Here is a 13730-nt window from a genome sequence, read left to right as displayed (position 1 = left end):
AGAGCCTTCAGCTTTCAGGCTGTGGAACCAGCTCCCAATTCAGATCAGGGAGACAGACACCCTCTCTACTTTTAAGATTAGGCTTAAAACTTTCCTTTTTGCTAAAGCTTATAGTTAGGGCTGGATCAGGTGACCCTGAACCATCCCTTAGTTATGCTGCTATGGACTTAGACTGCTGGGGGGTTCCCATGATGCACTGAGTGTTTCTTTCTCTTTTTGCTCTGTATGCACCACTCTGCATTTAATCATTAGTGATTGATCTCTGCTGCCCTCCACAGCATGTCTTTTTCCTGGTTCTCTCCCTCAGCCCCAACCAGTCCCAGCAGAAGACTGCCCCTCCCTGAGCCTGGTTCTGCTGGAGGTTTCTTCCTGTTAAAAGGGAGTTTTTCCTTCCCACTGTTGCCAAGTGCTTGCTCATGGGTCGTTTTGACCGTTGGGGTTTTTACGTAATTATTGTATAGCCTTGCCTTACAATATAAAGCGCCTTGGGGCAACTGTTTGTTGTGATTTGGCTCTATATAAATAAAATTGATTGATTGATTGATCTCTTGTCCTGTAAGCAAGAAGCCATGAACTCGTAAATCCGCTGACTAGTTGTGCTTACAATTCTGCACCAGATGACCAAATGACCTATATAATTAGGTTATTTGGTGTCCGTGTAGGTGCCTGTAGTCAGTTGTATGATGTGCCACTATTTTATGTGCTTAGCTCAAGTAATGTAGCATATAGTACACTATAATATGATTTTGGACTCTTGAATACTATGACCTTATCAATATGCAAATCAGGCTATTGTTGTTATGGTGATGAGACACTAGGGCTGCCCATGTGCCAAGGTTAGTTAGTTTGGGACCAAGAGTCTTGGAGATATAGAGCCCTGACACAAAGTCCAGTTGCAGTGTCATTGCTCTTTCCCAGCACCTGCTTGGTCTAAATAACAGTATCACCTTGTGGGTGTGTTGGTCTAAAAATGAGCTATGGTTGGGGAAATCTGCTCCATTTACATTGTCTATCCCCAGAAATGATTTGCACCTAGACCAGCAAAAAATAAGTCCAAATGCTGTACGAAGAGCACAACAGACGTGCCTTATACCCCCGTCACACATAGCCGGAATCACACAGAATGGTGTTGGGCTTATGAATCGGCACACATCCGAAATGTGTCGGATTTCTGCTCCAAAACCTTCTGATGGCCATCTGCGGAAGTCCACACAGTTGGCAAAAATCTGCCCCAAGTGTGACGCACATGTTCAAAACTCTCCGGGCGCAGTCGTGATGGGACACCTATCCGACGGCGGTCTGAACGCCTTCTGACCGCAATTTACATATTCTGAAGGCGGCATAAACAGGATCCGAAACAATTTGAGCGCATATGAGGGAACCTTCAGATGCAAAGCCTGCAGTATGACCTGCACATGCCACTTATCCACTTATAATATCCTTTGATTGAACAAATCAAAAACACTGTGTCCACTGCAGATCAATGTGTGGCACAGCGCACAGCGCTGCAGATCTGGACAGACTGTTATATCCATAATAGACCTCACAGTACAGATAATATTCCTCCCTATAGGCGACATAAATAATGTGAAATATTGTGCCCATCAGATCTGGAACACCACGGCGGCTGGCAGGCAGGTGCCCACACTGTTCTACCTCACGTCAGAGGCTCAGAGCTGAACAGATCTCACTGCTATAATAAACAAATTATTGCTTGGATCACATTGAATTCTGTCAGACATATGATGTCGAACTGTTTCTCCATGACAACATATGAAACATGAACCTCACTTCCAGGAGCATTTTGCAATGCAGTGCACCAGAAGCCATGATCACACAGCCTGTGGTGGAATGCTGGAAACAACAGTGCCAAACATAAATCCCATGAGATAATCCAACCACAAATCATGATGTAGAGTTGCGTTGTGGGCGAAGGGGGGGTGGGGTGGGGGTTGTGGGGGGGAAGAGATAAAGTTTGCTGCCATGAATATACAACCCCAATTGCAATGAAGTTGGGACATTGTGTAAAATGTAAATAAAAACAAAATACAATGATTTGCAAATCATCTTCAACCTATATTCAGTTGAATACACCACAATGACAAGATATTTAATGTTCAAACTGATAAACTTTATTGTTTTTGTGCAAATATTTGCTCATTTTGAAATGGATGCCTGCAACATGTTTCAAAAAAGCTGGGACAGTGGTATGTTTACCACTTTGTTACATCACCTTTCCTTCTAACAATACTCAATAAGCGTTTGTGAACTGAGGACACTAATTGTGTAAGTTGCCCATGCCATGGGCACGAACACACCCCATACCATCACAGATGCTGGACTGGTCTTTTTCCTCTTCTGTCGAGAGGACACGACGTCCATGATTTCCAAAAACAATTTGAAATGTGGACACATCTGACCACAACACACTTTTCCGCTTTGCATCTGTCAGTTCAAATGAACTCGGGCCCAGAGAGGCGGCGGCGTTTCTGGATATTGTTAATGTATGGCTTTCGCTTTGCATGATAGAGTTTTAACTTGCACTTGTAGATGTAGCGATGAACTGTGATAACTGACAATGGTTTTCTGAAGTGTTCCTGAGCCCACGCGGTAAGAGCCTTTACACAATGATGTTGGTTTTTAATGCAGTGCCACTTGAGGGATCGAAGGCCACAGGCATTCAGTGCTGGTTTTCGGCCTTGCTTACGTGTAGAAAGTTCTCCAGATTCTCTGAATCTGATTATATTATGGATTGTAGATGATGGAATCCCTCAATTCCTTGCAATTGAACATTGAGAAACATTGTTCTTAAACTGTTGGACTATTTTTTTGATGCAGTTGTTCACAAAGTGGTGATCCTCACCCCATCTTTGCTTGTGAAAAGCTGAGCCTTTTGGGGATGCTCCTTTTATACCCAATCATGACACTCACCTGTTTCCAAACAGGTGTTCTTTGAGCATTCATCAACTTTCCCAGTCTTTTGCTGCCCCGTCCCAACTTTTTTGAAATGTGTTGCAGGCATCCAATCCTTCCAAAATGAACAAATATTTGCACAAAAACAATAAAGTTTAGCAGTTTGAACATAAATATCTTGTCTTTGTGGTGTATTCAACTGAATATAGGTTGAAGAGGATTTGCAAATCATTGTATTCTGCATTTATTTACATTTTATGCAACGTCCCAACTTCATTGGGCTTGGGGTTGTCATGGGAAAGCTCACTGCAAAGGTTTTTAAGCAAAGGTGTTCTTTGACTGTCAGCAAAGGTTCGCTGTGTGTTCGCACATGTGCATGTCCATTTTCCAAGATATTGGAAAATATATTGGAACCAAAATTGTCATGAGTCACAGGTAGCCAGGGCACCGCAGGTGGTAGGGAGCAAAATGCAGACACACAGACGGGTGGTGGAATAAGAAAAAAGGCTTTATTGATAATTCAGGCAGGGTCTGGTACACAGAATGGTAGTCAGCATTGCGGAGGTACAGGCAGGTGATAAGTACAGGCATCGTCAAAAAACAGGCGGGGTTCAATAACACAGCAAAACAATGTAATATGGGCAAAGACAAAATCCAGATCCAGAACACAAGCGAGGTCGAGTAAAATGTGAGAGCAAGAAACTGAGAGGGCCAAGATGAAGATAACAAAATCAATAAGCAAGCAGTGGAAAAGAAAACTTGCAGGGCTTAAATACATTGAGTTAATTAGGATGTGATATGGAGCAGGTGTGGTGAGCAGGCAGGAGGAGGGTGTGGAGTAACAGAGAGGAGAGGCTGTGAGACAAGAGAATACTGTGACAGGTGGACAAGGAGTTGACAAACAAAACTGGGTGTGGCCAACAGAGCTGAGAAGGTGATGGGCAAGAGAGTGGAGTGATCTGAGGACGTGACTGAGATCCACATGAAACTGGATGTGAAAACATGAGAACTGAGACAAAGGATTGCAGTGACAACATGGACATGACAAACAATACTAAAATATCCAAGACTGCATTGAAACTAAACATGAACAGAATCGGGTTAGACAGCTAGAAAATCAAAAGCTAAAACTAGAACGGAACTAACATGAATAATATAACTGAAGACAAATGTGGTAAACCTGACCAATAAATTTAGTGACACAAGTAATCAAAAACAGTGGATCAAAACTAAACTAAACCAGAACGGAACTCAACATGTCACTGAAGTGTGATGAACAGAAAACAAGCAGTGACAAAAGCAATGATGAACAAAATCAAAGATGGTGGCTCAAAGACCAAGAAGTGCTATAGTGTGATAAACAGCAAACAAGCAGCTGTGACAAAAGCAAAATAAACAGATGGTCAAAAAAGTGGACAAAACGAAATCAATACAGGGACTGACAACAAAACATAATGGGCGAGGACTGAACCGGTGCAAAACCTGACAAATATACAACTCATATATTGGTTGTCCAACTCCTCAATTTGGTTACCACATAAAAAATAAACCTCAAACTGTGAAGCACATAGAAAGACAAAAGCACTGAGCAAAAAAGACTTTCATTCAAAACACACATCTTTAACTGCTTAGACAAAAAATGAGATGGCTTCATAGATAATTGGCAAAGCTTCTGGGGAAAACCTGGTCTTGTTTGGAGAGACGGCATCCATCCCACTTTGGATGGAGCAGCTCTCATCTCTAGAAATCTGGCCAATTTTATTAAACCCTCCAAATCATGACTATCCAGGGTTGGGACCAGGAAGCAGAGTTGTAGTCTTACACACCTTTCTGCAGCTTCTCTCCCCCTGCCGTCCCCCCAATACCCCATCCCCATAGAGACGGTGCCTGCTCCCAGACCACCAATAGCCAGCAAAAATCTATTTAAGCATAAAAATTCAAATAGAAAAAATAATATAGCACCTTCAACTGCACCACAGACTAAATGTGGTCTATTAAACATTAGGTCTCTCTCTTCTAAGTCCCTGTTAGTAAATGATATAATAATTGATCAACATATTGATTTATTCTGCCTTACAGAAACCTGGTTACAGCAGGATGAATATGTTAGTTTAAATGAGTCAACACCCCCGAGTCACACTAACTGTCAGAATGCTCGTAGCACGGGCCGAGGCGGAGGATTAGCAGCAATCTTCCATTCCAGCTTATTAATTAATGAAAGACCCAGACAGAGCTTTAATTCATTTGAAAGCTTGACTCTTAGTCTTGTCCATCCAAATTGGAAGTCCCAAAAACCAGTTTTATTCGTTATTATCTATCGTCCACCTGGTCGTTACTGTGAGTTTCTCTGTGAATTTTCAGAACTTTTGTCTGACTTAGTGCTTAGCTCAGATAAGATAATTATAGTGGGTGATTTTAACATCCACATAGATGCTGAGAATGACAGCCTCAACACTGCATTTAATCTATTATTAGACACAGTTGGCTTCGCTCAAAATGTAAATGAGCCCACCCACCACCTTAGCCCCAATTTAGATCTTGTTCTTACATATGGCATAGAAATTGAAGACTTTACAATATTCTCTGAAAACCCCTTTTTGTCTGATCATTTCTTAATAACATTTACATTTACTTTAATGGACTACCCAGCAGTGGGGAATAAGTTTCATTACAGTACAAGTCTTTCTGAAAGCGCTGTAACTAGGTTTAAGAATATGATTCCTTCTTTGTTATGTTCTCCAATGCCATATGCCATATTATGGAGTTCCACAAGGTTCTGTGCTAGGACTGATTTTATTCACTTTGTACATGCTTCCTTTAGGCAGTATTATTAGAACAACAAGTTAACAACAACAATTAGAACAAGTTAAACTGCAGGAATGTCTTTTAGACATAGACATGGGTGACCTCTAATTTCCTGCTTTTAAATTCAGATAAAACTGAAGTTATTGTACTTGGCCCCACAAATCTTAGAAACATGGTGTCTAACCAGATCCTTACTCTGGATGGCATTACCCTGACCTCCAGTAATACTGTGAGAAATCTTGGAGTCATTTTTGATCAGGATATGTCCTTCAATGTGCATATTAAGCAAATATGTAAGACTGCTTTTTTGCATTTGCGCAATATCTGTAAAATTAGAAAGGTCTTGTCTCAGAGTGATGCTGAAAAGCTAATTCATGCATTTATTTCTTCTAGGCTGGACTCTTGTAATTCATTATTATCAGGTTGTCCTAAAAGTTCCCTGAAAAGCCTTCAGTTAATTCAAAATGCTGCAGCTAGAATACTGACAGGGACTAGGAGAGCATATTTCACCCATATTGGCTTCCCTTCATTGGCTCCCTGTTAATTCCAGAATAGAATTTAAAATTCTTCTTCTTACTTTTAAGGTTTTGAATAATCAGGTCCCATCTTATCTTAGGGATCTCATAGTACCATATCACCCCAATAGAGCGCTACGCTCTCAGACTGCAGGCTTACTTGTAGTTCCTACAGTTTGTAAGAGTAGAATGGGAGGCAGAGCCTTCAGCTTTCAGGCTCCTCTCCTGTGGAACCAGCTCCCAATTCGGATTAGGGAGACAGACACCCTCTTTTCTTTTAAGATTAAGCTTAAAACTTTCCTTTTTGCTAAAGCTTATAGTTAGGGTTGGATCAGGTGACCCTGAACCATCCCTTAGTTATGCTTCTCTAGACTTAGACTGCTGGGGAGTTCCCATGATGCACTGTTTCTTTTTATTCACCTCTTTTTGCTCTGTATGCATCACTCTGCATTTAATCATTAGTGATTGATCTCTGCTCTCTTCCACTGCATGTCTTTTTCCTGTCTCTCTCCCCTGAGCCCCAACCAGTCCCAGCAGAAGACTGCCCCTCCCTGAGCCTGGTTCTGCTGGAGGTTTCTTCCTGTTAAAAGGGAGTTTTCCTTTCCACTGTCGCCAAGTGCTTGCTCATAGGGGGTCGTTTTGACCGTTGCGGTTTTTCTGTAATTATTGTATGGCTTTTTCCTTACAATATAAAGCACCTTGGGGTGACTGTTTGTTGTGATTTGGCTCTATATAAATAAAATTGATTTGATTTGATTTAGACCCCCGTCACACATAGCAAGAATGAGCAGAAATCAAGCAGAATCAGCTGGAACGGGGAAAAACCCAAACCTCGAGGCACAGTCATGAGGAACAGACAGACAGCCGTATACAACTTCCGGACAACCACATGGAATATGGACAGATCCAGTCCGGACTGAGTCGTGCACACCCACATGATCGGAGCCCAGACGTTGTTCGACAACAGTATGGAGACACAGACTGCTGTCAGACTGTACCAGAATCATAAATAAAATTGTCACTTACCCACTGAGTCACTGATTCGGTCATCCACTCACGCCCTCGTTCACACTGACCTCTGAGCAGGACATTGCACCGGCAGGATGGACATGTGTGTCCCACACACGATGGACTGTCAGCACTGTGCTCACGTACACAGTATGGTCACAGCAGTGTGATGAGCATATGGAGTACATAGAGAAGCTATGCGGTGCGCTGTCCAGTCGGATCATTGGCGCGTGGTGATGTGATGAGCACATGGAGTACACGGAGAGGCCGTGCACCACAGTACGGAGCCTGACATGGAATATATTTATGCTGTGGTGGATTCCAAACTGCACACAGAAAGGCCACAGGTGGGAATCGATCCCATGACCTTCTTTCTGTGAGACTAGCAGTGCTAAACACTAATCCACTGTGCTGCCCTCATTCAAAACAATTACATAATTTTTTTATTGTTTCAGAAATAAGCTGTCTAACCTTTTGAACTTTAAAATTTTTAAACTTGCTGCTTGAAAGTTCAAACTTGGATTAAAAACATCAGAAATCAAATTTTAAACACTTTTCTTACACAAAATTTAAAGCAAACATTAAAGATTGGTATTAAAGTCTTGTTAAAGTGGGTACACATCGCGTAGCTGCTGAAAATAAAAAATAAAATAAAAATTACATGCCACTCACGGGACTCAAATCCACACCTTCCAAAAGCTCTGATTGCCAGTCAGAAAGTTTACCACTGACCTACAATCACAGTCCTGTGACAATTGCGGGAACCTGCATGACATGAGGAAGGAGATGGACATATTTAAAATGAAATAAACTACACACCATATAAAAACACCTCATTTATCAAGCAGGCAATACAAATATGATCCGCCTGTTCCTCTGTAGATGACCCATGATCACAGACATACAGTCATGAAGGGGCCGTTAAATAACCCTGGTTAAACAAAACAAAAAAAAACACCACGGGACTCAAACCTCTGATTAGCAGATGGAAACTTTACCACTGCACTACAATCACTGTCTTGTAACAAGAGTGTGAAATGAGTAAAATCAACAAGCAGATAAACGTATTATCAAAAAAAAAGAAAAAGCACTGTGATAACTGACCAGACATTGTATAGTATGGCATATTTCTGCTGATATGTGACTGAAAGTGGCATATTTGTCATACTGTTGGCTTGTCCTGGTCGTGCGGCTCGACGCTCACAGCCGTCACGGCCTGGCACGTGTGTCCTGTCAGACGTGACATTCAGATCACCTGCTGAGTGTCCAAACGGACTGACGGCCTGTTTCTTAAAGCGATATATGTTTTTATGCATTTCCACACAAGCACACACACACACGCATGATCGTCAAAACACAGGGCGTGTGCTGCAGCTGTGATGTCCAGGACTGGAGATGTCCCAAGAGCTGTGGGCAGCCAGCCACACCCCCTGTCTTGTCAGTGCACAGACCAAGATGTCACTCTGTGATCAGATGAGAGATGCCTCGCCTGCGTGGGGAGGGGGTGTGGTTAGCGAACCACATGCACAGATGTGTTGCGGAAGGAGCACGCAAAACACACAGACACGTGTTGTGGGGGGAGCCGACACTCTGGCACGCCACATGTGCAACTTCACAGTCGTGGGGCAGTTAGACAAATTTCACATCCACCTTGACAGTCTGCAGACTGATGTCGTGTTAATAGTACGAATGGCCACACATTTTCTAAGTGTCATACGAGCGATGTGAGATGTTCATGTGTGTCAGCTGGAATTTGGCCGACACTTGCCATGAGAGGGTTCGATGGGTTCGCTTAGTGCACACTCTGTCTTTCAGCCGCTGGTGTGCGCAAATAGTTGTAGCAACAGGTGTACGAGGCGCTAGAAACAGCTACAAAATTACATGTTTTGCGCACGGTTCCTGCTCCATGCGCACTTTCTGCACAAATCAACCAAATTTGCACTATGTGTGAAGGAGCCCTAAACAAAACAGTAATAATACCACACTCATTTTGCACTCATCATAAGGTTAGGATCATAGTGCCCTCCAAAAGTACCCGAACACTTGGTAATTCACATATATTAATTTGTTTATGCCATTTCAAATACAAGAAATAAAAAAATATAAATAAATTTCTAAAATGATCTTCCTCAAACTCAAACTGAAAGCAAATCTCTAAAACTTGATAATACCTGTAAATAATAATAAATTGTATTGCCAGTTTTCTTCAGACATGTCAGAGGATGGAAACATGAACATTTCCAAGTCACTGAATATGTATTGAACTTTATTTACATCAGTTATGAAGAAATACAAAAGTTTCTTTCACCAAAACATCAAATCTAGGCTTGCATCTCAGATGTACTTTCTGTCAAATTGTAGCTGAACTTTCAGGTCTTCTTTTTAAGAAAATCCTCCTCTACACCACTTCATCAGGAAGCTGGATTTTATATTTTTAATTAATTTATATCAAGCTGTATAAATTTGCTTTCAGTTTGAGTTTAATTTTAGAAAAAAAAATGTATTTGAAATGGCATGAACAAATTAAATTGTGTGAAATACCAAGTGTTCCAATACTTTTGAGGGCAACTGAGAAACCCTGAGGAGCAGCATCTTACATCTCATATATAGTGCAGCAGATAAGAGAATATTTAGAGTGGAATCCTCCAAATGGTGATACAAGCATCAAATTCAGCACAAATACTCCATAGACTCTTTTGGAAAAACTGATTGGCCACTTGAATTTTCAATAGTCAGCCAGGTAGGGGTCAATTGAAGAATTACACAGGGGTCAAAATAGCATTAAATATAATAAAATATGCTCCAATCATATTGAAAACTCTACCACATTATTTGGCTGATCTAAAGATACCAAAAAGGTATCATTTGGACAATCTATGACCGAATTTTATGGAGTTATGATGTAAAAGCAGCAAGAATGGTGACAAAGGTCAGTTTCATTTTGTAAAGGGGTCAAAAGTTAAAATTGCTCCAATTTTGGTAAAAAAAAAAAAAAAAGATGCAAATTATTGGTTCAGGTCCAGTGACACCCAGTTCCATCCATGCCAAGAAGTGCTCAACATTTGACATTTCATGTTTCACTGTGTGTTTCAGTGTGAACTTGCCACTGAGTTCCCACGAGATTCCATGAGATCTCATCTGTCAGTCCAGGAAGTATCGATCCAGGAAGTGTTTGACATTTGACATTTCCTGTTTCACTGTGGACTCAAAATTTGTCACTTCCTGTTTTGGGCTTCCTGTACCATGTGTGAGCTTTGCACCACTGCGCGATGCTTCGCTCGTATAATGGTACATGCCTGGCAGGGGTTCTCTTTGGCCTGTCAGACCTGTACAGTTATAGGGGAAACAATGGAGTCTATATACATGTTGCCTATTCAGTCCTGGAGGGTTAGCAGTTCCTTTTTTCAGGCGCCCCCTTGTAGAACATAAGTCAGACTGTTATAAATCAGTTATTTTAACATTGACATGAACATTTCTCAGGAGCATTGAGTCAAACCTCTCTCTGACGTGCATGGTGGTCATGGTCCACCAAACTTCTTCCAGTCTCCTTACCACCAGATCTGTGCTCAAACACTGAGACAAAACTGCTGGGGATCAGAGTTCAAATCTTTTTGTGTTCAATGGAAATGAAACCTTCATACTCTAATGGTTTTGGAAGGAGGTTTGATTTTTTTTTTTTTTTAAATCACTACACTGTAAATTTTTTTGTGCTCTGAATGTTCAGCTGTAAATTTTTTAAACACCATGTCTTTGTCCTTGTGTCTCAGGTTCAGAAATGGTGGAGGCGCAGTGTCAGAGGTTTGAGGTGAGGAGTGCTGATGGAGACAGAGTGCTTTTTTCTGCAGACGAGCAGGAGATCAGCATTGGCACAGAGAAACTCAGAGTCACAGGTACACATTTTACAACACACTATACATAATGAAAAAACCGTACATGCATGCACCATCTAGAACAAATATTGAGTTAGAGCTCTGTTACACTGCACCCCTTGTTCTGTGGAAGGGAAGGGCATCTGGCATGAAACCTGTGCCGAATCAACATACAGGGCCACCTTGGATTTGCTGTGGAGGTTCCAAGTGAAAACATGGGAGCAGCTGAAACTACTTACTAACGACAGCCATGATCAGGAGTCACCCTAAAATGTACTTTGTGCTCAGAGGTGGAGTTTGAAATGGGAACCCATTGAAACCAAGCACACTAGCTACTTGGCTACCACCGCTGATGTCCTTTAATCCTTTAAGGTCGATGTATGCACCCTTGCTACCAACTCTGTTTTTCATCATGTTTCTATTAATAAATCAGTGGTGGACTGTCACAGAGGCTTCATTTGACCACTTCCTGAAACTACAGAGTGTCACATCTAGTTTCAACCCCTGTTGTACATGATCGTTGTCTCACAGCCAATTCCAGAGGCAGGAGAAGGCCACATGGCTCTCTCTCTCTCTGTCTCTCTCTTTTGCTGTCTCTCTCTCTGTCTCAGACTTCCGCTTCAACAGACTTGATCAGAGCACACAGTCATATTGCCACTAAACACTCATAAATGCAAAAAAAAAAAAATGGTCCTGTCAGCTTGAAAACAGTTTTTGGATTGCATTTTATATAGAGCTTTTCCGTCTATATGAGAAGCTCAAAGCACTTTACAATAATACCTCACATTCACACAACAATGTCAGGGTGCTGCCATGCAAGGCGCTCACTACACACTAGGAGGAACTTGGGGATTATTGGCCTTGCCCAAGGGTCCTTAGTGATGTTCCAGCCAGACGGGGGTTTGAATCGAGGATCAAACCCACTGCTTAACCCACTTTTTATTTAGTCTTCCAGACAGGGCACCAAAACCGTTTTTTCTACTCAAATAAAGGTGTATTCAAGATTTGAAGAATTGTCTGAAAATGCATTCCATTTTCCAGATTTCAAGCCAAAATATTCCTACATATCTACATATAGTATTGTGTATGTATATATATATATATATATATATATATATATATATATATATATATATATATATATATATATATATATATATATATATATATATATATATATTCAACAGATGGACATTCTGTAAAAAAGCACCTTAAAATGGGAATTACTGAAAGTATGGGAGCAGGGAATTTCTGAACCTAGAAAATACCCCTGGACCTCAGTGGATTAAAGTCATTTTCAAGTGAACGCTGCAATAAATTTAAAGAAAACTGGTATAAAAAAGTGTTTTATGTGAACTATTTTACAGTTTTGTGGTGCACAAAACAAAAAGAATCATAAACACACATTCCAGAGACTGTGGTATGATCACGGCTGATGTGATCCATTCTCATGAAAGGCATAGAGAACAGACCTCACAGATAAGCCACAAAGATCAGGAGACAAAGAAGTTAAAGATTTTAATCCATAGTTATAATGTACACAATGTTAGAACAATATTGGTGGCGGTCCCCAGCATGGCAGAGTGCACGGGTTTGGAACATACAGCGGGTAAAATAAGTGCTGAACACATCACCAGTTTTCTCAGTAAATATATTTCTAAAGGTGTTATTGGTAGCAGAAGGACACCACAATTGCAACTGGGCATCACACAGGGCGATGGGGAGCAGCCAGGCCTGGGTTCTTTCTGAAGTCAACAACCATCTCCGCTGTCTTGAGGGCATTAAGCTCCAAGTTGTTCTGTCTGCACCAGGAAACCAGGTGATCCATCTCCCATCTGTAGGCAGACTCATCCCTATTCAGAGATGAGTCCAATGAGGGTAGTATCATCCACAAACCTCAGGAGCTTCACAGACTGTTGACTGGAGGTGCAACTGTTGGTGTACAGGGAAGAGTAAAGGAGAAGGAACACACCCTTGGGGGGATCCGGTGCTGATGAACTGTATGACAGAGAAGTGCCCTCCCAGCTTCACATCCCGCCTCCTGTTAGACAGGAAGTCAGTGATCCACCTACAGGTGGTGTCAGGCACACCAAGATGAGAGAGCTTGTCCTGCAGCAGAGCCAGGATGATTATATTGAAAGCAGAGCTGAAGTCCACAAAGAGAATCCTAGCATATGTTCCTGGGGAGTCCAGATGCTGGAGGATGAAGTGGAGGGCTGTGTTGACAGCATCATCTGTACAACTGTTGGCTCTGTAGGCAAACTGCAGGGGATCCATGAGTGGGTCAGAGATGACCTTGAGGTGTGTGAGGACAAGGCAGTCGAAGGTCTTCATCACCACAGCAGTCAAGGCGACAGGTCTGTAATCATTAAGTCCTGTAGTGCTTTGTTTTTTGGGGATGGGATTGCTGGTGGAGGTCTTGAAGCATACGAGCCCCTGGCATGTCTCCAGTAAGGTGCTGAAGATGTCGGTGAACACAAGAGACAGTTGGTCTGCACACTTCTTTAGTATGGATGTGGAGACAGTCAGGTCCGGCTGCTTTGTGTGGATCCTGTCTGTTGACAAGCCTGTTGACATCTCTCTCATGAATTGAGAGTGAGGGAGGAGGTGATGTGAGCAG

At 41.8% G+C, this 13730-nt stretch overlaps 1 protein-coding gene across 1 annotated transcript in view; it reads left to right on the top strand.

The window, feature by feature from the left end:
- The window catches only part of LOC117527125 (zeta-sarcoglycan), a 1464030-nt gene that overhangs the window by 1215034 nt on the left and 235266 nt on the right, over positions 1-13730 (top strand). Inside the window, exon 5 of the mRNA XM_034189309.1 lies at positions 11009-11131. Within this exon, the coding sequence (XP_034045200.1) occupies positions 11009-11131 (123 nt within the window). The remainder of the gene's footprint in view (positions 1-11008; positions 11132-13730) is intronic.

This window comes from Thalassophryne amazonica, chromosome 15, assembly GCF_902500255.1.
Source record: "Thalassophryne amazonica chromosome 15, fThaAma1.1, whole genome shotgun sequence".
Lineage (NCBI taxonomy): Eukaryota > Metazoa > Chordata > Actinopteri > Batrachoidiformes > Batrachoididae > Thalassophryne > Thalassophryne amazonica.
The sequence above is the reverse complement of the archived record's forward strand: the minus strand, read 5'-3'. Positions and strand labels throughout refer to the sequence as shown.